Source organism: Bolinopsis microptera, chromosome 2, assembly GCF_026151205.1.
Source record: "Bolinopsis microptera isolate Bmic1 chromosome 2, MBARI_Bmic_1.0, whole genome shotgun sequence".
NCBI classification, from domain to species: Eukaryota; Metazoa; Ctenophora; class Tentaculata; order Lobata; family Bolinopsidae; genus Bolinopsis; species Bolinopsis microptera.
Window position 1 is genome coordinate 10,660,726 of NC_087073.1, and position 27,500 is coordinate 10,688,225.

At 39.8% G+C, this 27,500-nt stretch overlaps 1 protein-coding gene across 2 annotated transcripts; it reads left to right on the forward strand.

Annotated features, from left to right (window-relative positions):
- Positions 1 to 3,241: 3,241 nt before the first annotated feature.
- Positions 3,242 to 25,879, forward strand: LOC134811301 (zinc finger protein 91-like). 2 transcript variants are annotated; one of them, XM_063818078.1, is made up of 33 exons: positions 3,242 to 3,590; positions 3,836 to 3,949; positions 4,333 to 4,423; positions 4,634 to 4,752; positions 7,004 to 7,130; positions 8,793 to 8,900; positions 9,010 to 9,139; positions 9,319 to 9,444; positions 9,858 to 10,047; positions 10,220 to 10,332; positions 11,716 to 11,838; positions 12,015 to 12,088; positions 12,283 to 12,420; positions 12,552 to 12,633; positions 12,981 to 13,055; positions 13,188 to 13,392; positions 14,037 to 14,138; positions 15,267 to 15,398; positions 16,117 to 16,265; positions 17,028 to 17,143; positions 17,801 to 17,944; positions 18,148 to 18,321; positions 18,493 to 18,584; positions 20,960 to 21,138; positions 21,479 to 21,597; positions 22,487 to 22,632; positions 22,747 to 23,018; positions 23,259 to 23,494; positions 23,665 to 23,902; positions 24,276 to 24,386; positions 24,507 to 24,803; positions 25,018 to 25,137; positions 25,248 to 25,879. In XM_063818078.1, exons 1-33 carry the CDS (start codon positions 3,299 to 3,301, stop codon positions 25,644 to 25,646), a joined length of 5,133 nt encoding a protein of 1,710 aa, XP_063674148.1. In that variant the 5' UTR covers positions 3,242 to 3,298; the 3' UTR covers positions 25,647 to 25,879. The 2 variants fall into 2 exon arrangements, with proteins under 2 accessions (XP_063674148.1, XP_063674147.1); XM_063818077.1 differs by having other exon boundaries at positions 18,469 to 18,584; positions 25,248 to 25,868.
- The last annotated feature ends 1,621 nt before the right edge of the window (positions 25,880 to 27,500 follow it).

Sequence of the window (27,500 nt, forward strand, 5' to 3'; positions counted from 1 at the left end):
ATGGGGGCTTCGTAGGTTTTAATTTTTAAATTTAATTCCATACTTTAGTTTTTAACATCATTATTACATCCAAGATTTAGTTTTAATATATTCACGCTTTAAGTTAATGAAACAGTGATAAGTATTCCGATATTTTTATGAAAGTTTCTCTTGAGACTCATTGAAATAATATTGCAAAGAGCTGCTATTGACAATTATTTACTGTTGAATCGATTAATTAATTTAACTTATTCTTAATAAAAAAGTTTTTTGTTTTTAATACCTTTGAAGATAATATTGAGAAGTGTGTGGACAACTGCAGTAAGTGGGGTTGAAAAATATTGTGCACGTTTTCAAAAGGTGTACAATAAGATACAAGGTGTGAGTTCCAGGAAATCACTTTATTTCGGAAGAGTTAAAGCGAACATGTGCACTCTTTAAGTGCGGAGTGGTTAATTTCTTCTTGTTTTATAAGTTCCGCAGAACCCGAAATGGAAAGAAAATTAATGAAACTAAGGATGAAACACCTTGGTATTCATACCTTGTTGCATTTCCCGCAGGATTTTTGTTTCTAAACCACTTTAATGCCATCATAGATATTGCCTTTCAGAAAATTAAGTATAAAATTGTAGCGAGACGCGAAAAGCAATCTCGTTAGATATCACGCCATTTCGTTATAGATATCATGGCTCATGCCTTTTCCAATTTCGAGACTGGACACCAAAATTAGGATATATTGAAAGTTTTAAGACAGGCTCGCAGAAAAGAACTTTATCTTGATTTCTATTTTCTACCGACAGAAATGAATTGTGAAGCTCTACAGAAAGCAATGAAGGGAATGAACCTTAACTCAGTGACCCAGCTAAACCGTATAGTATCTGACTATACCTCGCGAACACAGTTGGTACACCTTTTGAAGCCCAATTTCCTACACGCTGTATGGCTCACTGCACTACCCACAACCGGAAACTAGGCTGGCCGGGCTCCCGCCGTTCCGCTCTCCAGTTTCCGGGAGTGAGTCACGTGACACACCTGTCACGTGCATCACCATGACAACACGTGAGTTCCTTCAGCTACCCACGTGGGCAAGCGAGAGGAATTCTGTTGGACAACACGACAATCCGTAAGCCAGGAAACACGTCCCTACTATATACTGCATATTGCAGCTGGGACTTCAACTTATCACGTGACTGCTACGTCCTCTCCAACTGTCCTGAGATTGGTCGAGCGCGCGCACGTGACACGTGTAGAAGTGCACATGTGACTGCAATGCGCGCTGTGAGTGGCCGACAGGGCGAGTAGCTAGGAAAATGTCTTAACCAGGAAAAGAGTGGATGTTAATGGGAAAGGACGGCGTGTAACCGTGAGTGTGTAGGGAAAGATGGCAGTACATTTCCTTGTCACTGAGCGGCACGTTGTAACCGGGAGACGCTGCGTTTTATTGTACCTGGGGTCGTCTGTAGATCTGTAATGTGGCTCCTGATCTACTCTTCTACTCAGTAGCTGACTTGTGTCTGTAGTGTGTCTACGGCATTTTGTTTTGATTGTATAATGTGTTTGTTATAACTGATTGTGTGTGAAGTAGTGCGCTGCAAGGTTATTACTTATGGCGGCAACTAAAAGGAAAACACATTTAAGAAGTAGCGGTCAAATTTAACTCAATATCTGTTTCAAATTTGCTTTCAATTGTATTGTTGTATACTTTCCTCGTATTGCTCAGTAATTACAGCTAGTTAGTTTCTCGACATGTTTTTATGATAATCCTGGTTTTAACTATTGGAGTAGTTTTAAGTTTAGTTTATCTGACTAGCTAACATATCAACAATGATTGATTGGGACCAGCTTTGCTTACTGGCCAATTTTTGCTTCAAAATAGATCAATATTGCAATAGGAGAAGATTGTCAGATATTTTTGAGCTGACGCAAACCAAAATTCACAACAGAATATGTGGCCAATTCTATCAGAGTAGAGACTAGGCCTGCTGTGATTATGCTTCTAGAATCTTGCAATCACTTAATTGAACTTTGAGTTGGACACATGTGTTATAAGTGCGCCTGAAACTAAGGTACGATATGTGCACTTATAAAGCGAGCCCTCAACTTCACAATGTAAGGTGCATATTATTCTTCTTCTGTCTGAATCTACGTGGTCAAATTCACCAACATCATCCAATTAATTGGCAAAGCCAGGAAAGTTCCTATTAAACTCTGGTCACGTCTGAGTCTCAGGTCACGTCTGAGTCTCAGGATCACAGAGAGCATTAATGCCACTGACACTAGTTTGATCAATGAAGCAAATCTCAAATAGCATCTTACAGCAATTTTGCCACATTATCTCACCAACTCCTCCTACAATTGAGGAGCACCTGAGCCTTCATATGCACCGCTCACTCAACATTGAACCAAACATCCCACGGTATGCTCATTTTCTAGAAAGGCGTTCCTATGCCGTCTATTCGAGCGCACTTATCTCCTTCACTGCTCAGAACAGCCCAATAGCTTCACCGAAGATATGAGCCTACACAGTAAAAATTCGCGAAACCTTAACAATCTACTCTTTGTAAGATTGTTGAAGTTTCGAGTATTTGTTGTTTGAAATCAAAGCCAGCGACCAGACCCTGATCGCCAGGGTTAGCCTTACATCTGAATTCACGTGTGAGTTATGAGTCTGATCAGGTCATATCTGCTACTACGAGTACGTGGTTAGTAATAAGATTGAGAATATATCGCAGCTTATTCATCCAGTTTATGGATCCTGTTTTCAATATGCACGAAATTGCTACTACTGGTTAAAAGCAACCTGCTACTTCAGGTTCGCTCAGTTATACTCCATTTCTAGGCCCTGTCATTATCTGATATGAATCATGATTGATGATATAATATGTAAGGGATATACTATGTCTATATATAAAGGTGGGCGGAGTATTATCTAGCATTATCTTCTAACCGGCATGCTTCCTTGTGCTAGTAGAATCCAATGCGGACAAAGTAACCGTTTCCGGGAAAACAGCCGGCAACTCTAGTACCAGGCAAATGTTACCAGGCAACTCTCTCTCTCTCTCTCTTTATACTTGCTCTGTTGTAAACTAGTTTCCGGGAACCCAGTGCAATTTGTTTTAATTCTCCTTTTCTTGCTTTTCTTGCTTTACCTGCCTTATTAAGTGATTTTCCTGCTGGATTCGGACCAGGATCATTAAGTGATTAACCTTTATATATTACTACCTTTACTTATTACAGCTGTACTACCTTAAACCGTTCTTCCAGACTTATTAAGTTTGATCCATGACCTGATTCCCCATCCGTGCTTATTGCAGTTGCTATGGTAATAAAATCAGAGGACCTAAGCATGAGTGAAAATGAAGACGAGTCATCTCCCAATGGAAAGAAATCTCCCAAAGAGATATCGTCTGTTTCCATAACAACGTCGCGCATAACGAGACAGTCGGTATCTCGCAACAATCCTCCCTCAAAGAGACCTAAGTTAGAAGCGCCCCTAACAACGAGCGTCTCCCTGGCAACGAATGTCAGCAGCGTCTCTCCTCCTCCTCCTCTTCCTTCTACTCCTAATGTCAGCAGTGTCAGCAGTGTGCTACCTTCCTCTGTTCAGCAAGGTAATATATACGCGAGAAGATGATATTGTGCTACTTTCTTTCTAATAAATTCAAGCACAGATCAGGTCTTTCTTAGTTAATACAGGTAAGTAATAGAAAGAGTAGTGAGTATTGTAGAACACTCATTATATGTAACATTACAGTAACATTACAGTAACATTACGGTAACATTACAGTAACATTACAGTTACATTACGGTAACATTACAGTAACAAGTAACATTACTGACACAACCCATATTACAGAAGCAGGTTCCACGCTACAAGAGACCCTAGCAACCCTGATCAGCAACCTAGGAGAACTGCAACCTAATCAGCTAGCTAAACTTGCTGGAATGCTTTCTAAGAATCTCTCAAACGGTGCGTTTTAAAACGAAATGTGAAACGTAATTCTCATAAATCGTAGAGATATTGAAGTTTAAATGAGACAGTTCCTATTTGAAATATAAGGTTATTAATATTATTGACGAAAGGGTTTGACGCAGTTCACCTTACAATAAGAGGTTGTTTGACGAAAGAGATCTGAGTTTGTCAAAACTCATTAAATCCCCTAAAGAATATTTCTAACTCTTCTATTATTAACACACATAGAGTAATATTAAAAAGCAATGCCCCAGGAACTGGTAACACGTGCAGTTTTACTAACAATAATCCCCCAGGAACTGGTAACACGTGCAGTTTTACTAACAATAATCCCCCAGGAACTGGTAACACGTGCAGTTTTACTAACAATAATCGCCCAGGATCTGGTAACAGTGCACCAGCTCCCCAGTTCAAGTGTGACATGTGCCCCGCTTCATTCCACACTCAGAGTGACTACTTCAAGCATGTCACGTGAGTAAAGAGCTACAAATACATATCAGTTGTGATATACCTAATATAGTGTTTTCGGGCAACTCACTAATGTGCTATAAGTATGAAAAAGATAAACTATTATAATTTAATTAAACTTATTTAGTTATAATAGTTATTTTCAGTGTCAGTACAGTCCGCCATTTTCAGTATTATAATCCCACTTTATTTGAAAACACTATCCTCGTCCAGGTTTAGTCACGAGTCTGATTGTGGAATTTGTCTGAAGAGTTTCTCTACACACGCCCTGCTGGAAGAACACGTACAAAGTGAGCACCCTACTGACCAACAACCTCCTAGCAAAAACACAGGTAACTATAGCAACCACCTTCTAGCAACAACACAGGTAACTATAGTAACAACCTCCTAGCAACAACACAGGTAACTATAGCAACCACCTCCTAGCAACAACACAGGTAACTATAGTAAAAACCTCCTAGCAAAAACACAGGTTACTATAGCAACAACCTCCTAGCAACAACACAGGTAACTATAGTAAAAACCTCCTAGCAACAACACAGGTTGCTATAGCAACAACCTCCTAGCAACAACACAGGTAACTATAGCAACAACCTCTTAGCAACAACACAGGTAACTATAGCAACAACCTCCTAGCAACAACACAGGTTACTATAGCAACAACCTCCTAGCAACTCATCACAGGTAACTATAGCAATGGAGGGAATGGATATAAACACTGGGTAAAAGTTATTTATTTTCAATATAAAGGGCATCATTTTAAACAGCTGCGGTTGACTGAAAAACAGTATATAATAACTAATAGTTACTCATTGATATCTTCCTAGTAATAGTTAACTGTCTGGGTTTGATTGAAATAAAAGCCTCGTTGTCATAGTTACTGATTAGTTGTCTGCGTTTCACTAAAAACTATCAAAACAAGTAGATAAAGATATTTTAGTAATAAGTAGGGAGAAGTAAGTAGGGAGAAGTAAGTAGTTTACACCTACATGAAACTAATGCCAGCATGCCAATCATCGGATGAATTTGAGCACTATTAAAGTTTAATAACGTGACAATTATATTGTTAAAACTATGAGTATGTTCATAAGAGCCACAATGATATATGATATACTAAATTATATAATTTATTGTATAATATACAGTATGATAATTGTACTTGATATGCTCTCGACAAATCATTTAATGCGGTTAATTTGAAATAACAAATTTGTCACGTTGGTTGTGCTCCTTCATCAAATATTTAGTTACCTATCGCAGCGTCTTGGTAAACTGCTTGTTTAACTAGTAGTTGTTGCTATGACAACTCAAACTTGCGTGGAACTTGAAGTTTCATGCTCACATATAATACGTATGAGGTTCATTTTTCAACAAATTGTCGCTATATTTAAATGGCAATTTAATTTGCTTAACCTTAAGGGGGCCGGGGGGGTCTTCATCAAAATTCTCTCAAAATTGACTTTATAGTTGTATCTGGTAGAAGGGAGTGATATCTACCAGCTGCTTTTAGTCCCATGGAAAAATATTGTTCCTAGCCGAAATTATCGCCGGTCTAAGGTCAGCGCTTATGTGTAATTGTATTGCGCGAGCGATTTTCAATCGCAAATTCGAAAATCGAGTCTAAAAATCTATCTTCTCCTACATTTTTTGAGCAATCACCCTGGAACTTTCAGGATGTGTTCTAGGGACCATTTAGAAGATTTGATCGAGCCAAAATTTTGAGATAGGCCTTTAAAATTTTGTATTTAATTTTGAAAATCTTGGACCCCGTTTTTTACGATTTCGGACCTGAAAAAATCGTAAAAAACGGGGTCCAAGATTTTCAAAATTGAATAAAAAATTTTTAAAGGCCTATCTCAAAATTTTGGCACGAAGAAATCTTTTAAATGGTCCCTAGAACATATCCTTAAAGTTTCAGGGTGATTGCTCAAAAAATGTAGGAGAAGATAGATTTTTAGACTCGATTTTCAGAATTTGCGATTGAAAATCGCTAGCGCAATACAATTACACATAAGCGCTGGCCGCTGACCTTAGACCGGCGATAATTTCGGCTAGGAACAATATTTTTCCATGGGACCAAAAGCAGCTGGTAGATATCATTCCCTTCTACCAGAAACAACTATAAAGTCAATTTCGAGAGAATCTTGATGAAGACCCCCCCGGCCCCCTTAACCCTTGAACTCGTACCATAAAGCTTAAATACTTCAAAACGAGCAAATTTGATTTCCAGCAGATTGGTTAAACGCATATAACGATATCTCAGTTTCGAGTTCTGACCCAAACTAAAATTTGGCCAGTTTCCAATCTGATAATCTTCTTGATCGGAATGTTGCTGCTAGTTCATCAAATAAAATAGATGATTTCGCGACGGTAGCAGGTGAAACTATGAAATAACGTGAACAATGTGCAAATAGAAAAAAAATACATGTACACAACAAGCGGCAAAAAATAATTGTAAGGTTTTAAAAAAATCTGAATGCTTGTCATGTACCTAGCATCTCCTAGCATTAATAAAGGAAGTTTATAATCCCAGGCCACTAAACCTTTAAATAAAACCCCACATAAACCCAGTTTCCTCTCCAGATGAGCGCATGACTTGTCCAGTGTGCAATGATAAGTTTTACGACGAGGTGGAACTCCAGGCTCACTTGTACAGTCACAAGCAGATCTTCCCTTGCGAGCTCTGCAGGGAGGTGTTCGGAGAACACAGGTTAGTGCTCCTTCATCAAATAAATAGTTAACACAGGTCAGTGAAGACGATATACACATGTATTTTGAAATCTCCTGTTGATATAACTTTAATAACCTTGAATCGTATCATTTATATGATTCAAGAACACCCCCCCCCCCCCCCCCGCTCCATGCCAGGTTAGTGATTCAGGGATCAACTATATAGCTCACTTCTGTAGGGTGGATGGGATCAGTTATCTTTCAAAGCTGATTTAAAAGCGAAAGATATGCTGTTGAGTTTTGGTGTTCGACCAGAGATTAGAATCGAATGTTGACTGTAATGTAACGGCTAGTTTAATCACTAACCAGTTTTACCATGGTAACCAGTTTTACCATGGTTACCAGGCGCGCCATTCTCCCCCCTAGTAACCAGTTAGAAATCTGCCGTTTTGTGACAAATGAGCTCAAAGACACTCAAAAATCCTAGGTTTTCAAGCACTTTTGACACATTTATGACAAATTTTTGCATTTTAAGCAGTTTCTTTCTAATGGTTTCTGATGGTTTTCAGTGATAGTTCTTGACCCAAAATAAAATTTGGATTAAAGAATTCAGAAATTCACAAAAAGGTCTTTAAGCACATTTGTCAGAAAACGGCAGAAATGAAGGATAGATTCGCTCACCTATGTGTCGAATGAAGCAAGTAAAATTGTCGATTAACTGTATGACTGGTTAGGTTTGCGCTATTTTTAAAATTTTAAAACGATATTACACAAAAATTACAAAAAAAAACTGTGTGTAATTCTGACTCACGTGAATTATTAAAGGGTTACGTCTGGACTCTGGGCAGAAGTCATACTCCACTTAAACAGTGTTCACTTAAACACTGTTAAAGTGACAGTTTCTAAAAACTCCACTAAAATAAGAGTTCAGTGGTTAAAGACTTTGTGACAGAAGCGAGACTGTTTTAAATACAGATGGAAATTTTGCTAAAATATCTATCAACTCAAAACTCTTGTCTCATTTTGGTCATGTGAGTGAGATGGCTGTTAAAAGTAAGGTGGCTGATTTATACAGATATAAATGAACAGTAGCAAACTTGATACAATCGAGTCTAGATTAGTATTCTCTACTCAGAAACTTAGTGATCATACAAACTTGGGAGAAAAGTTTTCCGCAGTCAAGGCAACTAGATAGTACATTCGTCACGCTGGAACAAATTATTTGTTATATATAAACGCACTTTACGGAATAAACGCACTTTACGGAATAAACGCACTTTACGGAATGTATGATGCTAGTACAAGAACTTTCGGGTAATTCCACTTGACTAAGCAATCACTTTATATAGTAGTGTAGGAATCCCACAGAAATAGTTTCGGTACTGGCAGCCTGAAAAATTGGTTTTGTCCCTCACTTTATCTCCGCTTACGTGTCTACTGTAATTTGTACCCAAAAGTGGAATTACCGATAATCCTTGTACCAGCGTCATATATTCCGTTAAATGGGTTAAAAGCGCTTAACTACTTCACGTGGTAGACTGGTGGAAATACCACTATCGAAACTAGCACAGAAAATAAAGTGTAGTGTACCAGGATGTTCCATTTTTATTCCTCTAAAAACTTTATCTTCCCTCCCAAACCTTATCCTTGCCCGAAAAACTTAGCTCTACACATAATAATAATACCTTGTACCTTTGTCCAGGAACTTAGAGCTGCACCTGAAAGCGTTCCACGAACAACACCGGCCCCACACCTGTAACATGTGCACAGAGACCTTCTGTACTGCTTCAGAACTCTACAAACATATCAGGTGCTTTCACTTTCACTTTCACTTTCTACTTTCACTATGACACAAATTCCCTTCGCCATCCTACATCTGTGAATCATTTCCATCATAATCTAACAATACCTCTCCACAGTTTTAAACACGATCTGGACTGCACTATTTGTAACCAGCCCTTTACTAGTGCTGCAGCGCTGAAAGCGCACATAAAGCATCAGCACACTTTCGAGTGTTGTGCTTGTGCTGTCCAAGGAACTGTCAAGATCGTAAGCAATTTCTTACTCAAAACCTTTATCTCCCTATTTTAATTAGTTTTATTCACTTCCTTGCTGTCAGCCTTACATAATATTGAGTTTTAATCCTTCTTTCCTACCTAAAACATGTTAACTCTGTTATCTGCACGATTATACTCTCATCCTTTCGTAAAACTCCTTCCTGTTTTCAGTTTAACACGGTCGAGTCGTACGATATCCACCTGTCTCACTTTCACAAGGGAATGGAGTTCTACAAGTGTATAAAGTGCAACAAACGTTACATATCCCTACCGGAGTTCCAGAACCATGTCATGGAGGTTAGTTCTTTCACTTTCACTTTCACTTTCACTCTCACTTTATCTGAGTTCAGAACCATGTCATGGAGGTTAGTTCTTTCACTTTCACTTTCACTTTCACTCTTACTATATCTGAGTTCAGAACCATGTCATGGAGGTTAGTTCTTTCACTTTCACTTACACTTTCACTCTCACTTTATCTGAGTTCAGAACCATGTCATGGAGGTTAGTTCTTTCACTTTCACTTTCACTTTCACTCTTACTATATCTGAGTTCAGAACCACGTCATGGAGGTTTGTTGTGGAATCTTCTGGAACTTGGAGTGTCCTTTCTGATTTCTGAATCTATCGCCGATCTCCTATGTAAAAGAACCCAGATTTTTAACAAGATTATCTGTTTATTAAATACGTTAACAGTAATGACATATCTCCCAGGCGCACCAAGCTAAGCCACCTGAAACACCCGACAATAGTGAAAGTGAAACCAAGCAGCTGGAGGAGGAGGAGATGAAAGAGAAATGTCAGTTTTGTGACACTAGTTTTGTCTCCTCTGCAGCTCTACTGTCCCATGTGCGTGAGATACATGACAACTCGTGCGTGTACTGTGAAACTGTCTGCAACAACGGTGAGAACATCATTATCATCTATAGTTTCATTTAATTGTATTAAACTAGGGATCTACAGGGGTTTTCTGTTTGTGTATCAACGCCTCCTCCACACATCCCCGACGCCTCCTCCACACATTATCTTACAGGTGGATTCTAGTCACACCATCTAACACTGTCTCTATCTTACAGGAGGATTGGAAGAGCACATGAGCTCTATTCACTCTAGAAAGTGTGATATTTGTAACATTGTCTACAGAGAGCAGTACTTAATCCTGGAACATTTTACTGCAGTTCATCCTGAGGTAACTACTACAGCTAATTATAGTAATTACAGTTGTGTTTACACTATCTGTTATTAAGAACTTTAGTATATATTATATACAAAATAGTAATAACATTAATGCTCGGAAACAGTCTTTAAAACTCGGTTCAAGGCTAAATTTACACATGTAAACTGACGTGTTCTGAAATTTTGTGTAAATATTAAGCATTGCACTTGAAAATATACCTGACTATAAAAAGATTTAACGGTGGATATGTTACTTTGTAAACTGGAAATGACTTTTATAGTAGCTAAGTAGGGCTAGATGACTAGAAAAGCCCAAAAGTATTAAATTATATGACGAAGTTGAAAATGGTAAAGCTATTAAGATTCCATTGACGTGTAGTACTATATATATGTGCCGCGCCTTCACAAAGCTGGTTCCTAAATTATGAGGATTTGTTGTAATTCCGCTGTATTCCCGAGCTTTTAGTGACCAGCTTTTAACGGCTGAGCAATTTCGACTCCCAATTGAGAAACCGAGTTGAATGATTGGGCGACGGTTTAAGTTAGTCGCAGAGAACGTCAATCATTTAGCAGTTTTACTGTTGGGCAAGTGGAGGGAGTTTTAAATAGTCGTTTAGGGCTTAGGCACTTGCTTTCTACAGAACACAAGATAGTATACTGTATTGACTTAGTTACTGACACAGTACAACATGTTTTACTATATATAATAAGACATGTTATACTTTATATATATATAAAGCGAAACGATATTAATTATTGGCGGGACATAAGACTAGATCATCTGGCTACTGGCCAGTGGCCAGTGATCTAGTCTTATGGGAACCTTTGCATGGTAGAGCACAGCAAGGCCGACCGAGACAAAGCTATTTTTCTATGTTACTGATATGAGGGAACTTGGGACAAACTCTAAAGAGGAACTGTGAACCCTGATGCCGGACAGGGATGTATGGAGGGGGTTTTCTGGCGTAGATCGGACTTAGTTCCGACGTATTAGTAGTACTAGTAGTAGTAGTAGAAATTAGAATATTAACAGACTTGTAGTTAGCTACGTAGGACACATAAAACGCAAAATCGGAGTGTTAGGTCGGTTTAGAATGCCTTACATCTATTTGACTTATCTGAATAATTTTATTAGTAGGTGGACATCAGTGACACCAGGGTTAAAACGTTATCAGGTTCACTTTTTAGTGTTCAGTGACATAAATCATGATATTACGATGATTTACAAGATATACGCCATGTCTACTGTCTACAGATAGATAATGAACGAGCGAGCGAAACTTATTTTCTTTTGCCTTTAACTTCTAGTCACCTGGTAACCTAGTTACCTGGTTACCTGGTAACCTGGTAACCTAGTTACCTGATAACATGGTAGTCTTTACAATACCACTCCTAGTTAACGTTGACGAAGTGCTGGCTGTGCGAGGAGCGGTTTATAACAGCACATGACTTAATAAAACATAGCCGAGCAAAGCACTGCAAGGAGCTGAACCTTAACTCCTCGGACAAGACTTCCCAGGTATATCCTTCTGTTACTGATCTTATTTAATCTTATCTTAGTACTTTTAAAAAACGTATCACTACAATTATCAGTGTAATATGTTCAAAAGTTGTGTCTTTTATCTCTAGAAGGTGGATCAGTTGAATTGCCTGAATTTCCTGAATTGCCTGAATCTCTCTGACTCTCATATTCAGGACGATACAAAGCACCCTTGTAAGAGTTGTGATGAGGTCCTCTCCAGTGCAACCGAGCTACTCACACACAACAAGTTAGTTTTAATGCTATCTACGAGATTTCAAACACAAGGAAATATTTTTGTTAAATTGCATCTATGAAATGAAATTAAACTTGTGGCCCGCAGTTATGGTTGTTACTTGTTTGCCTAACCCTGGGGATATACTTGTTGTACGGCTAGTTATACAAGAAGAATCAACTCAGACAGTTTAAAGCCCTGTCCCTCAGATTGGATCACAATCCCCGGTGTACGGTGTGTAAAGTACAGATGTCCTCTGCTAGAGACCTGGATCTGCATATATCCTCTCAGCACTGCATTTCCTGTGAGGACTGCAGTGACCGCTTCTCTTCTAAGCTAATGCTCAGGTTACTTGTTATTAATTTTTGCTAACTACTCAGGTAACTTCTTTGCTGTTTCTGTTTGTGTTAGTTCAAATTTAGAATTTTTCGTGAGTTAGATTAATGAGTGGCTCCATCCTGACCAATAGTATTTACAGGAACCACATTACGACAAAGCATCCTGAGAAGGAGATATTTCACTGTAGGATATGTCTGGAACACTTCTCCAACAAACCCGAGGTTATTTACTGTTTCTAATGTTTACTGTTTCTAATGTTTACTGTTTATTATTTACCTTTTCTATTATTACGTTAGAAACCATAACAAATAACCCGTACTCCAGTTTTCTTACTAGACACTATATTGTATAGATAACCTGGTAACCTGTTTAGTGGTTATCTGGTAACCTGGTAACCTGGTAACCTGGTAACCTGGTAACCTGGTAACCTGGTAACCTGGTAACCTGGTAACCTGGTCTAACCAGATAAGACTGCTATCTGTATTGATACCCTGACTAGACAACCAAGCTGCACTGTACTACCATAGACCACTAATTATATTGAACACTAACTGTATTTACTCCGCAGCTAGCCAAGCATTTCAGTAAACATATCCCGGTATCAGCTGGATCGAAAACTACTACAGGCTCTGCTATCAAACATGTCAGTTACTTTTAAAGTATTTATTCGCTATCATACAGTGCTTAGGAGACTATTAGCAGAAGTATAACTACTTACCACAAATATTGTTAATATGTTAATAACACCACATAACCCCAACCTCCTCCCCTGTAGTACCTAGGAAAGCTGCCTGGAGTGCCATGTAAGCGACCTGGTGGTGGTGGTGGTGGTGGTATGTCCTGCGCCATCTGCAGGACCAAGTTCAGTTCTATCCCTGAGTACGAGGAGCACGTGCAAAGCGCGCACGAAAAGAACTTCTGCTCCTGTGACATCTGCTCTCACTGCTTTGTTTCTGAAACAGCTCTTCACAAACATATTGGTCAGTGGTTTTCAGTAGCTGGCTCTTTCTTTCAGCTGCTGGCTCTTTCTTTCAGTAGCTGGTTCTTTCTTTCAGCTGCTGGTTCTTTCTTTCAGCTGCTGGTTCTTTCTTTCAGCTGCTGGTTCTTTTTTTCAGTAGCTGGTTCTTTCTTTCAGCTGCTGGCTCTTTCTTTCAGTAGCTGGCTCTTTCTTTCAGCTGCTGGTTCTTTTTTTCAGCTGCTGGTTCTTTTTTTCAGTAGCTGGTTCTTTCTTTCAGCTGCTGGCTCTTTCTTTCAGCTGCTGGCTCTTTCTTTCAGTAGCTGGTTCTTTCTTTCAGTAGCTGGCTCTTTCTTTCAGTTGCTGGCTCTTTCTTTCAGTAGCTGGTTCTTTCTTTCAGTAGCTGGCTCTTTCTTTCAGTTGCTGGCTCTTTCTTTTAGTATCTGGCTCTTTCCTTCAGCTGCTGGCTCTTTCTTTCAGTAGCTGGTTCTTTCTTTCAGCTGCTGGTTCTTTCTTTCAGCTGCTGGCTCTTTCTTTCAGTAGCTGGCTCTTTCTTTCAGTAGCTGGCTCTTTCTTGAGTAGCTGTTAATCAACATTGATAAACCTAACATTTCAAGAGTTGATAAACCTAACATTTCAAGAGTTGATAAACCTAAAATCCCCTCCCAGAGATTTATCACGAGAACATAGTGTTCTACACGTGCAACAAGTGCCCCAAAAAGACGTTGAGCAAGCCTGAACTTGATAAACACATCTCCCTGCTTCACAAGAGTTAGTTTATATTATAAAGGAGCACATCTTAGTTTATATAGGTTTTACAAGTTCATTAATCATATTCACAACTTAATATTCACAAGTTCATTAATCACTTTTATAATGTTACTGATGAAAATGTCTGACGATTCCGTGTATGTGACAAGGAAAATTGTTCACTCTCCCAATGTTAGTTTGTTAACACTTCGTATTTGCAAGTTCATTAATCATACTTACTCAATCTCACGATTTGATAATATTGTTATTAAGAACAACGACAAGTTATTTCCGGGAAAACATCAAATTTCCAATTAACCCTACACATGGTTCATGGAGTATAAAAGTCATGATTTTTAAACAGTTTATGGTAATCTAGTATCTACAATAAAAAAATTAAAGAAGTACAGCAGGGTGTCAGAATCATTGGCGTGTTTGAAATTTTATGTGTATTTTATGATGAAATCAATATTTTTCGACGGGTCATAACTTTACTTCTGAATATCGAAATTACAAAATTAAAAAACTGGTCTGTAGACAATCGTCTGAACTTTTTCTTAATTTCAGAATTTTTTTGTTGATGTACCTCAAAACCCATAATTTAGGCCGTTATTTAAAGGGTCGATTCCATACTTGGTTAGATTTACGAAGGAGTAAGGGATTTATGTGTAATTTTTTTCCGGTGAATTTTTTCTGAAATTATTCTTTAGACTAAAGTGCACAGCTCTTCAGGCGATAGCGAAACATATAGAAAACTATAGATTTTATAAAAGCTCTCTTTCTCCTCTAACTGACGCAATAAAATATAATCAGGCGGACTCATCCCGGAATTCAGGGGAAGCAGCCAAAGGCTTCAAGTCCAATAATCCAAATTTTTCTCTTTCGTCGTGATTATCGACGAAATTTAACTTCTTTCGGACTTCATTTTTAGACTGAACTGTAGTATGAAGGATTATTTCTTGAATGATCAAGACTCCATAGGAAACTGACCCTCAGAAGTCAAGTAATGATCGTTTCTAAAAGCTTGGGTAAGCTAAAATTTTACGCAAAATTGTATACGCGCCAATAATTATGACACCCTGCTGTACTATCTACAATAAAAATTAGTTAAGTTCAGTAAAGTAATGCTAGCATTTACAATAACCCCAGACGATTACGAGTATACAACATGTGATGTGTGTCAGGAGAAGTTCACTAATCAGAGCGACTACTTCAAACACATCTCCTTCGCTCACGATACTTCCTCTGAAGGCGGGGTCAACAAGTGCACTAACTGTACTGGTAAGTTACCATAGTAACCAGTTAGTAACCATACTAACCATTTAGTTACCCTGGTTACCATACTGAGGGACGTCAGTAAAATAGCTTCTCAAGTGTCGAGAAATATTTATCTGTCAGCGATCTGATTATAACAGATCAGGATGTTTAATTTCATGCCTATAATAATGTCGGTGGATACATTTATGAGAAAGTTGTATTCTAACTTCAGCTTTTACATATTTTTATAAGATTGGAACTAGTCTGTCTTACTCGCAAGACTAACTACTAGTAGACTAACAAGACTCACTAGTTTCTCTCACAAAAGAACTATTAGTTATGGGTGATCTACCCTCACTTATACGGCCTAAACTTGATAGATTTTTGCACAACTAGGGCACAAGGTCAAGATGTTTATGTTTCTCCAGAACAAGCTAAAGTCATCACAAGATGATTTTTATTTGAAAATTCAATTAATTATTACATATACAAATCAAGCGTTACATTTCAGCCATGCAAAATTACAATGACATATTTTAATATTCTAATTGAAAAATGGTGCTGCAATATAAGTTGCTTAATGTTTGGCCGGATGACAACTAACTAAAAGAGAAAAATAAACTTGATTACATAATAATTAATTCGGCTGAACCAACACATAGCAAAAGCCACATTAACGTTGGGGCCGATGAGACTTTATTTCCAGGCATTCCAGAATATCCTAACCCCCTCTCTCTCACAGCCTCGTTTGCAAGCGAGACAGCACTAGCGGAACACCAACTAACAGCCCACCAGAAGAGCAAGTTCTTTGTATGTAAAATGTGCGGGGTCAAGTTCACTAGCTACTACAGACTTAGCAGACACATGAAACTGGAACACAAGGGGAACGAGGTATGTGTTTTAGTGGGGGGGGGGTTAGTGTTTTAGTGTTAGTATTTTAGTGGGGGGGATTAGTGTTTTAGTGTTAGTGTTTTAGTGTTAGTATTTTAGTGGGGGGGGGGGGATTAGTGTTTTAGTGTTATTATTTTAGTGGGGGGGGGGGGTTAGTGTTTTAGTGTTAGTATTTTAGTGGGGGGGGGGTTAGTGTTTTAGTGTTAGTGTTTTAGTGGGGGGGGGTGTTAGTGTTTTAGTGGGGGGGGGGGTTAGTGTTTTAGTGGGGGGTGTTAGTGTTTTAGTGGGGAGGGGGTGTTAGTCTTTTAGTGGGGGGGGGGGGTTAGTGTTTTAGTGTTAGTGTTTTAGTGGGGAGGGGGTGTTAGTCTTTTAGTGGGGGGGGGGGGTTAGTGTTTTAGTGGGGGGGGGGTTAGTGTTTTAGTGTTAGTGCTTTAGTGTTAGTGTTTTAGTGTTAGTGTTTTAGTGGGGGGGGGGTTAGTGTTTTAGTGGTGGGGGGTGTTAGTGTTTTTGTTTTTGTTTTAGTGTTAGTGTTTTAGTGTTAGTGTGTTAGTGTTTTAGTGTTAGTGTTTTAGTGTTACTGTTTTAGTGTTAGTGTTTTAGTGGGGGGGGGGGTGCTATCACTAAGTAGTAATTAAAGTTAATAGCATATTAATGGAACATTCCTGGTTAAAAATTGTCCAAAATTCTGCACATCGTTGAACGAATATTGTTTTTAATAATTACCCTGATCTGTTAACAAAATCTCAGTAATTCTGTTCTCAGTATTCCTGCGATGTGTGCAACAAGTCCTTCTCCACGGTGCTAGCTCTCTACCGACACCAGAAGTCTTACCACGAGAACGAGCTGGGTGTCAGGATCTGCCTCACCTGTGGAGCTAGGTTAGTAGCTAGTTGCTAGGTTACCGACTAGGTTACCAACTAGGTTAGTAGCTAGTTGCTAGGTTACCAGCTAGGTTACCAACTATGTTAGTAGCTAGTTGCTAGGTTACCAGCTAGGTTACCAAATAGGTTAGCAGCTAGTTGCTAGGTTGCCAGCTATGTTACCAACTAGGTTAGTAGCTAGTTGCTAGGTTGCCAGCTAGGTTACCAACTAGGTTAGTAGCTAGTTGCTAGGTTACCAGCTAGGTTACCAACTAGGTTAGTAGTTAGTTGCTAGGTTACCAGCTAGGTTATCAACTAGGTTAGTAGCTAGTCGCTAGGTTACCAGCTATGTTACCAACTAGGTTAGTAGCTAGTTGCTATGTTGCCAGCTAGGTTACCAACTAGGTTAGTAGCTAGTTGCTAGGTTACCAGCTAGGTTACCAACTAGGTTACCAACTAGGTTAGTAGTATATATAATTATAAGTAATCATGGAAGCACGAAAATTATGTACCTCGAGGCTAACCGGTTGTGACTCGACTAGTTTCGGCTTTTTAAGGCCATCCGCAAGGGAGTATCACCTAGCAGATTAAAATTATGTTAAAATTTTAAATGAGAAATCATATTACAAAGTAAAAATGAGAACAAACAGATTTAGAAGGTAACACTTTGTGCAGGTTAGCGAGCCAGAAGTTGCTACAAGATCACGTGGCCCAACATTTCTCCTCCTCTGATCTCAAGTGCAAACAGTGCAACATTAACTTTACTTCAGTACCAGCCCTCAAGGAACACAACCTTTTCCATCAACGCCAGGAATATAGGTACGGGACAATGTGAGGAGTAAATCATTGGATATCTGTTATAATAATATTCTTAAACTCGAGAGAGAGGAAAATGTTAGCATGTTTATATCATAAACTGGTGAATTGTAGTCTCTAAGCTATTTCTTATTCTCGACAAGGTCAGTAAAATAACATTTGCTCTCATTACAATCGCTTAATCTCTCACTCACCCCCTATCCCAGATGTATAGATTGTGGCAAGACGTTCACTACCCAGACTGATCTGAAAGTGCACGTGTCAGTTGATCACGTGGGCATGGTCATGTGCACTGTGTGTGAGGAAGCCTTCCAAGATGAGAAAACACTGGAGGTTCACATGAAGTTCCAGCACTCTTCTGAGTCCGAGAAAACTTATCGGTATGTTTGGAGGCTTGATTTTGTAAAAACTATTTCCCTCTTTCCTTGTTTATGTGAGCTCTCAGCTCTGTTATCTGACATCTAATACTTGCCAAGTATTCGTTTAATGAGGTACTGTTATCACTCTAATGGTTCCTATCGTTACAGTTTTCCAACACAACAATTCTCCAGATGTTCTGATTGTGGAGACTGTTTCCCAAGTAGCAGGGAGCTAAAAGTGCACGTTACTCTTAAACACCTCTGTCAATCTCTAACTGCTTCTGGTGAGTTAGAGATGTTGTCATGGTAACATGGTAACGTGACGTATGACACGTTCTCATAACTATTTATCAGTTAAACTGTTATTCCCGAACTTTACTTCCAAACTTGTAAACTTTGTTTAGACAAATTCAGATCCGCTTAATGTGATATTTACATTCATCGTAACATAGAGATGCAAACGTTATCCCAAGAAATGGTAGTGGTAGTGGTTGTGGTACAATTCTACGTACTCAGCACAGTATGCAATATATATACTGTATATACAGTGTGTATATTGCGTACAATATAATATAGAGTATTTGTCATGGTAAAATAGCTAACATGCAGTAGTTATGACGGCAAGCCCAGGGAATACAGTATTTAATACCACTACCACGCGCACGTCTTGCTTGTAGTTCTCGTAAACACCTCAGCAACCCATTTAACGGTTAAACTGCTCAAGGGAAATATTGGATAGGTTCAAAAACAGTTTTCTTCCAAATTTTACCACGAACGCTTATGATTTTAGTATGGAATTAATGTTATATCGTAACTATGTCTGCTTATTCTCGATATTATATCCCTGGGGGTCAGCAAATTTCTACACCCAAATATCGGCTAAAAAATGGCTGGAGTTGAAGTAGAAATTAAAGACAGTCAGAAGAGGAAGAGTGTAATCTGAGGTTATCATTATTATTTTATACAATTATTAAGTGTCACGGGGTTCAACGCCTTTACTCCAGGATAGAGAAAGCAGCTCTAATACCACTTGTTTCTCATTCTCGCGAGTCATTGAAGAAGCGCATTGATTGAAATGACGCCAGCAGAAATATTGAGTAGTTCTGAAATTGTCTAAACATGGTTAACGGAAGTATATTTCTGCAACCCGTTTAACAGTTAAACAGATTGTTGACGTTTTTATAGATGCAAATTCCAGACAAACAAGTTACAAGTGCACACTACATGGTGCCCCACTACTCAGTGACACATGGTGCCCCACTACTCAGTGACACATGGTGCCCCACTACTCAGTGACGCATGGTACCCACTACTCAGTGACACATAGTGCCCCACTACTCAGTGACACATGGTGCCCCACTACTCAGTGACACATGGTGCCCCACTACTCAGTGACACATGGTGCCCCACTACTCAGTGACACATGGTGCCCCACTACTCAGTGACACATGGTGCCCCACTACTCAGTGACACATGGTGCCCCACTACTCAGTGACGCATGGTGCCCCACTACTCAGTGACACATGGTGCCCCACTAATCAGTGACACATGGTGCCCCACTACTCAGTGACGCATGGTGCCCCACTACTCAGTGACACATGGTGCCCCACTACTCAGTGACACATGGTGCCCCACTACTCAGTGACACATGGTGCCCCACTACTCAGTGACACATGGTGCCCCACTACTCAGTGACACATGGTGCCCCACTACTCAGTGACACATGGTGCCCCACTACTCAGTGACACATGGTGCCCCACTACTCAGTGACACATGGTGCCCCACTACTCAGTGACACATGCTGCCCCACTACTCAATGACACATGGTGCCCCACTAATCAGTGACACATGGTGCCCCACTACTCAGTGACACATGGTGCCCCACTACTCAGTGACACATGGTGCCCCACTACTCAGTGACGCATGGTGCCCCACTACTCAGTGACACATGGTGCCCCACTACTCAGTGACGCATGGTACCCACTATTCAGTGACACATGGTGCCCCACTATTCAGTGACACATGGTGCCCCACTACTCAGTGACGCATGGTGCCCCACTACTCAGTGACGCATGGTGCCCCACTAATCAGTGACACATGGTGCCCCACTACTCAGTGACACATGGTGCCCCACTACTCAGTGACACATGCTGCCCCACTACTCAATGACACATGGTGCCCCACTAATCAGTGACACATGGTGCCCCACTACTCAGTGACACATGGTGCCCCACTACTCAGTGACACATGGTGCCCCACTACTCAGTGACACATAGTGCCCCACTACTCAGTGACACATGGTGCCCCACTACTCAATGACACATGGTGCCCCACTAATCAGTGACACATGGTGCCCCACTACTCAGTGACACATGGTGCCCCACTACTCAGTGACACATGGTGCCCCACTACTCAGTGACACAATTTGCCCCACTACTCAGTGACACATAGTGCCCCACTACTCAGTGACACATGGTGCCCCACTACTCAGTGACACATGGTGCCCCACTGCGCTACCAAAACTGTGCTCACTACTATTATTTGTATGCAAAATGGTGCAATTTAAAGATAAGACAAGAAATCAACGAAACGTATGTATATCTTTATCTTTGAAGGTTATATATTTAAAGGATGAGAGTTTGTAACCATTACCACCCAGGTGACGGTACCCCTAAGTACAACTGTGTGGACTGTTCTGAGAGTTTCACGGAGAAGCAGACTCTGAAAGCTCACATACAATCTAAACACACCAGTATGTTGGCTTGTAAAGGATGCTTTATGATGTTCCACTCCAAGGAGGAGCTATCTGATCACGACTGTGGATACCTCACTGTGCAGGTTAGTTACTATGGTTACTATGGTTACTATGGTTATTATGGTTACTATGGTTACTATGGTTACTATGGTTACTATGGTTAGTGGTTACTATGGCTACTATGGTTACTATGGTTACTATGATTATTATGGTTACTATGGTTACTATGGTTACTATGGTTACTATGGTTACTATAGTTACTATTAAGATGCAGCCTGTATGTTAAGCGAGTGATGTTAACGTGTTACATATCGGTAACTATGGTTACATATCGGTAACTATGGTTACATATCGGTAACTATGGTTACATATCGGTAACTATGGTTACATATCGGTAATGTCACTAATGTGGTACCTCTCCAGTGCAAGCAGTGCTCAATGAAGTTGCGGAACAAGCCAGAATTGGAGGAACACATGATATCTCACATTTCAATCAACGTTAACAAACAATACTGTACTCTCTGCAACCAACAGTTCTCCAGGTAATCTATAATTTATTAGTTTATTAATTAGTTAATTAGTCCATCAATTGATTATTATTTAAATTTAACGAGGGGGGGGGCCGAATTGGAACTGAGCGAGAGATTAGAAACTATTAGAATAAGTCCCCGAACCAGAGACAAATAATGATACCAAAATACCCCGCCTCTTCTAGCACCTTCGAATTAAAACAAAGATGGGCTGCTGATAATTATTATAATTATAAAACAGGATCTTACCGCATGCAGCTATATCTCCAATTTCGCTGCTGATAATAGAAAACTAAACCCTTTCATAGATTATGTTCGTATAAGATACTCTTCCATCTCCAACAATTTGATCAACAACCTGGCATTGTGCCAAACAACACACCTTTCATCTGTTTTGTCACTCTAGTATGCCAGATATCCCATTTTATTGATTGCCTGAACTTTTTGTTTCTATTCTTAGCTCTGTTGCTTTCATTTTGTTAATTTGTAGTTTAGCGTGGGTTGCGGCGAGACAAATTATCTTCTTTAAAACTCGTGTTGTAAAACTCAATATCAAACATATTTCTGTTAAAGTAAACTCTGAAATGTGACCCTTAAACTGCTCAACTTCTACACTGTCTGCTGGGGAGGTTAATTTTCATATTTCATATTTCAACATGTTTTAAGTTTCAAGTCAGAGAAAATGAAATGGCGGGGATTATTCATCAAAATCTGAAGTTGTAAATATTACAAACAATATACTTAGTAAGTAAGAAAGTGTCTATGGATGGAACGATTGTCCCTCTTCCCCCTCGACTCTCGAGCCATGAGTTCTACTCTGTTATCAATAATGTTAAACATGTTACATTGCCCCCCCCCCCCCCCTCAACATTCCAGCCTCTTAACACAAAACACTCTTCAGTTTATCAGAGTTAGAGTCCCACGAGTGCAGAGAGAAGGAGTCTGGGGAGGAAGCGACACGTGATGCCCATATAAGGGAAGACTCTACACTGAAAGTATCTGATTTATCCACTGCTGAGCTCCAGCTATTATTAGATACTCTTACTGGTGAGCAATCTTTTTCCGTACAAGAATTATAATATTATTTTAACTGTTTGAGAATAGTAAATTTTGTGAGATGTTTCTTGCTCGGAAATGTCTTGTTAATACCTCCCCGCTTAGGTGGACTAGGGAAAGCTCAGAACTCCCCAACAAAGAAACCGAACTCAGCTCTCAACTCTAGTCCGGGTATATCCACACCCCTTTCCACCCCTTCTTCAACTCCCGTCTCTACTCCCATCTGCTCCACAAGTAGTAGTAGTGATGGTCCTATAGTATCTACTCCTACCTCTACGGGAGGAAAGAGTAAAGCCTCCCCCTCTAAAGTGCCCAGCACCCTGGCTGGGATAATATCCTCTCTATTTGGTCCGGGGATGGGCGGACTCAGTCCTCAGGTGTGTAGTCTATTGTATTGGTAGCTAGCGGTTCCAGATTCTTATTTCTTTATTTTAATTGACCATAAATCTTAAGCTGTAATATCTATTAGTTTATCTCGTAACTCGTTCAAGTATTCAATTATTTCTTTTCTGAGTTTACAGTTTTAAGCAATTTGAAGCACAACCAAATGTCTTTGTTGTAATTGATAATATTTTGATTAACCATTATCAGGAGCAATATAACTTTTCCTCCCCCAGGCTGTTCTAGAAGCCTTGTCGGAGCTCCCTCCTGCTAAAGTAACGGAACTGCTCACTACTCTGACTGTTAATCAGGACATGCTGACCTCACTAACAGGCGTTAGCTCTCTTACTGGCGGGAGTATGAGCACAAGAGAGCTGGATTGCTTGCAGAGTACAAGAGAGGGGATCATATCCTCCCTCGCTACGAACCCTCCTAAACTCCCAGACTCTCTTGTTGCTGACAAAGATGTTAGGTTAGTGTTATATCAGGCGATATTCCTTGTTATACTCTCAGTAATTCTCAACGTTTTACTGTAGTCCCTCTTTATAAGTACGATTATTGTTTAATGGTGATTATCATGATCAAATTCTTGCTACGAAATGTAGTTGAAACAAAACAATATTCACATGGTTCCTCCCTCAGAATGAAAACAGCTGAATTGCCTGCGGAGTTGCCGTGTCCCCGATGTAAGGACAAGTTCATCACAAAACAAGCTCTAGCGAGTCATCTACAGGCTTGTGCTGCTCCCTCTGATAGACCAGCTCAACAAACTCCCAACAAAACAGCCTCTAAAGGCTCTAAACCTAACTTGAAACTCATTCACAGACAGCTCTTTATTGCTGCTCAGAACATTGACGTTTCTCTTCTAAATATCAGCCAGGTACCATAGTAACCATAGTTGATAGAAACCATAGTAACTATAGTAACTATAGTAATCAGATACCTTGTAGATGCACATTCTGAAGAGTGTTTTTAACTAACTGTAATAATCGGATAATTTTCGGAACATTCCTCTTTGAGATTTATGATTTGGAATTAACCATAGTAACCAGGTATCTGTAACCATAGTAACCAGGTAATAGGTATCTGTAACCATAGTAACCAGGTATCTGTAATCATAGTAACTAGGTATCTGTAACCATAGTAACCAGGTATCTGTAACCATAGTAACCAGGTATCTGTAACCATAGTAACCAGGTATCTGTAATCATAGTAACCAGGTATTCGTTAGTTGATAACTAATTTTACTACAGGTGGAGACACTAATACAAGTGTTAGCATCAGAGGACGGTATAAAGAGTGTACCCCAAGCCAGGGTTGTAGATTTGTTGGACACTATTGAGAAATGGGTCAAGAAGAAAGAGGTTGGTATTTGTATCTTATCCTCCTCATTGTGAAGCCGTTTCTTTCCTAATACACTACATTCCCAACAAGAAGCTTTATATTGTGAATATTTCAAATCTGATAATGTTTCTTTTAATCAGGCATTGGAGAGAGAGATGAGAAAGAAAGCCAAGTTGTCCCAATCTCCGTCAGCATCTCCCAAACCAACTCAAAACTTACCAATACCTGCCCGCAACTCACCCTTACCCTTATCAGCTAGGAACTCACCTCTTCCTAAAGATACCGTCACCAGCCCTCGAGTCAGTAACACTAAAAGTACTACTAGTTACCATGACAACACTACTACTACAAATAAGAACTTGTCTCCGGTGAAGCCACCCTCTCTTACAGACTGCTTACCCCCTCAGATTACTGCTGCTATCCTACCTGCTATCAAGGTAATTATATTGCAATAGTTAGCTTAATCAAGGTAGTTCTAACAGCTGCTCTCACTAGTACTTAGGATGTTTATATCTATCCAGCTACACTGCCCTTTCTGTTTTTAAGTTTTACTTTTGATTTATAGAGAATGTAAGTTGGTCCGTTATATCGCTGGTTACTGCAATAAATTCTCTCACACAATTTCTCATCTCCTCACACAGCCCTCTTCAGGACGAACAGACTGACCTGGGGTTGTTAACTAAGATCTGTACTGGTATGGGCGGGTGCAATGTCTCCCTCCCTGAGTCTCTCTCCACCCATCTCTCTCTTGCTGTCACCAAATCTATCCAGGTATGATATGACGCACTTTAAATAGTGATAATATACAGTTACGATCATGATATCTTTTGATAGTAGTTTTATTTTGATTACGTTCTAAGTCTAACGAGATATTCCATCAGATCTTGCGACATCCAGACTCCACCAACAAAAGCACTCTGTCGGAGCTGAAAGCGATCATCATCAGCATCTTGGGAGATAAAAGTAGTTCAGATAACTCAATAAAACAGGGCATTATGAACGTTCTGAAGAGGAACTACAGAGCAAGAGACTTGCACGGAACCACCACGGTGGATCTGGATACTTTTGTTCAGTATTTAGTGAAGGCAGTGTTACCAGGTTTAGGTGAACTCAGTCCTAACTTGTTGACATTGCCGTTCTTGTTGGACCTGGTGTTGAAGAATAATAAGTTCGTGGGACATGTCACTACTTCTTGTTCCAAAACGTTGAGTTCAGTTTCAGAAACTGCTGTAAGTACCAGTTCGGTGTCAAATAATTCAACAGTAGCCAGTTCAAGTTGAAATCGGAGTTTTTAGCTTACGCGTTGAGTAGTCATAACGTTTCCATCTATTTGAGTCTTTATTGATATTATGTTTATATGAGTTTAAATTATTATTTGTTTTTAAGCCTAGGGCAGATATGTCTGTTTTTCGAATCATATTATCATGTTGCATTTTAGCTTTTAATCACATTGATTACCAGTACCACTTTACAATTTATCATCAATCATGAGATTTAATTTCATGAACTGTATAATCTGATAACAAATTATTACCTAGCTTGCTAGTCTAATGCTCGCTCCTCTCACGTATGCAGTATGTGAGAAGCTAGAAAAGAGCGCCGTGCATTGGGGCTGGCGCACCAGGTAGGGTTGCAAAGGTACGCCTTGTACATTGTAGGTTTGTAACCTACCAACAACCAAGACGCGCACGCCAAGTCGGACTCGTCGACGGTCTTAATTGGAACAAATATTTTGCGAGTATCACCCGTAAAGGTTAATTGACGATGTCAATTCATCGCAGCTCGGCGAGGCCCAGTAGCGCATCTCGCCGATCTAGTATAATTGAGTGCTCGGCACAATAACTAATCGCGCTACAACCTTGACGGATGTTACTCGTCTTGCTCTAACCAGAGCCCTCTCGCTTGCAGTAGCGCGCGACCGCCGGAGTTGTTGTGAAACAAGCGCGTCACGCAGTACGCGTAGGCACATGGCTATGTGAATTACTCGTCTAAATTTCTTCGAAGTAGCGCGCGCCGCTTACTTCTCGAAATGGCCCGATGGCAAGTGCTACGAAGTAGCGCGCGCCGGGCCAGATCATTAACAATGGTCAAGCTACAACCGTTAAGGTAAGCCAAATAATATCGAATATGAGGGAGGTAAAAGCCCATTTAAAGTAGCAACTAGAGATCACGAACTCTTCTAATACATTCGAAGCTGGACGAGATTGAAAAACCATAAACAATTAAGGTTTGCTAAAAATTGGGATGATGATTAATCACTCTACACTCGACTGTCACGTGACTTTTTCAACCCGTTCTCTAGCTGGCCCTGAAAGACTATTCGAAACCCTAACCCTGTAGTCTGATTCCAACCCTAACCCTAACCCAATCCATAACAAAAGCATATGCTGAAACCCTAACCCTAACGAGAAATTAGACTAACTTCCTTATATGGTCATATCACGTGATCGAGACAGTTTTTCGCCAATATCTCGTCAGGGGAGCATTTTAACCCTATGTCATGGGGGGTGATTCGGAATCAGCGTCCGAAAATACATCAATTGAAGTTGGTTTCAACTGTCGGGAGCCCTTTTAGAACAATCTCGAAGATCGACTGTAGAGTGATTTAGCACGCTCGTAAAAATTGTGAGTCAAATAAGGAAAACAAAATTTTAAGGAAAACAATTAAACTCTTCTGACAATGGTCCTTAAATTATTTCACCCTTAATGCAGGGACTAGTATATTTTTCCGACTAGTTGGGGCCTCACAACCCCGCATACCCGAGTGCTTCCCATTCCATTTTTGAGAGTTTGGCTTCTTTTTACAGCTAACATCCTTTAGTTCAATTTATAATTTTCTGATATAATTGGAGTATTAACCCTTATCTTTATTAGGTACTGAAGATGTCCGAAAATGTTTTACCAATGATGTTATAAAGATTTTGTTGGAATTTTTAAACCCATTCGTTGTCTGACTGTGGGAACTATTGATTCTTGATCTTTTTAAATGTGCCTAAACTTTTCGTTTCATTGGACTGTACATGTATACATTGTCCATTGTTAATGAACTAGGCCGGCACGCGCTACTTCGTAGCACTTGTCTCCGGCCAATTACATTACAAAAAGAACCCAGAAAACCTTACCGCCTACTGGGC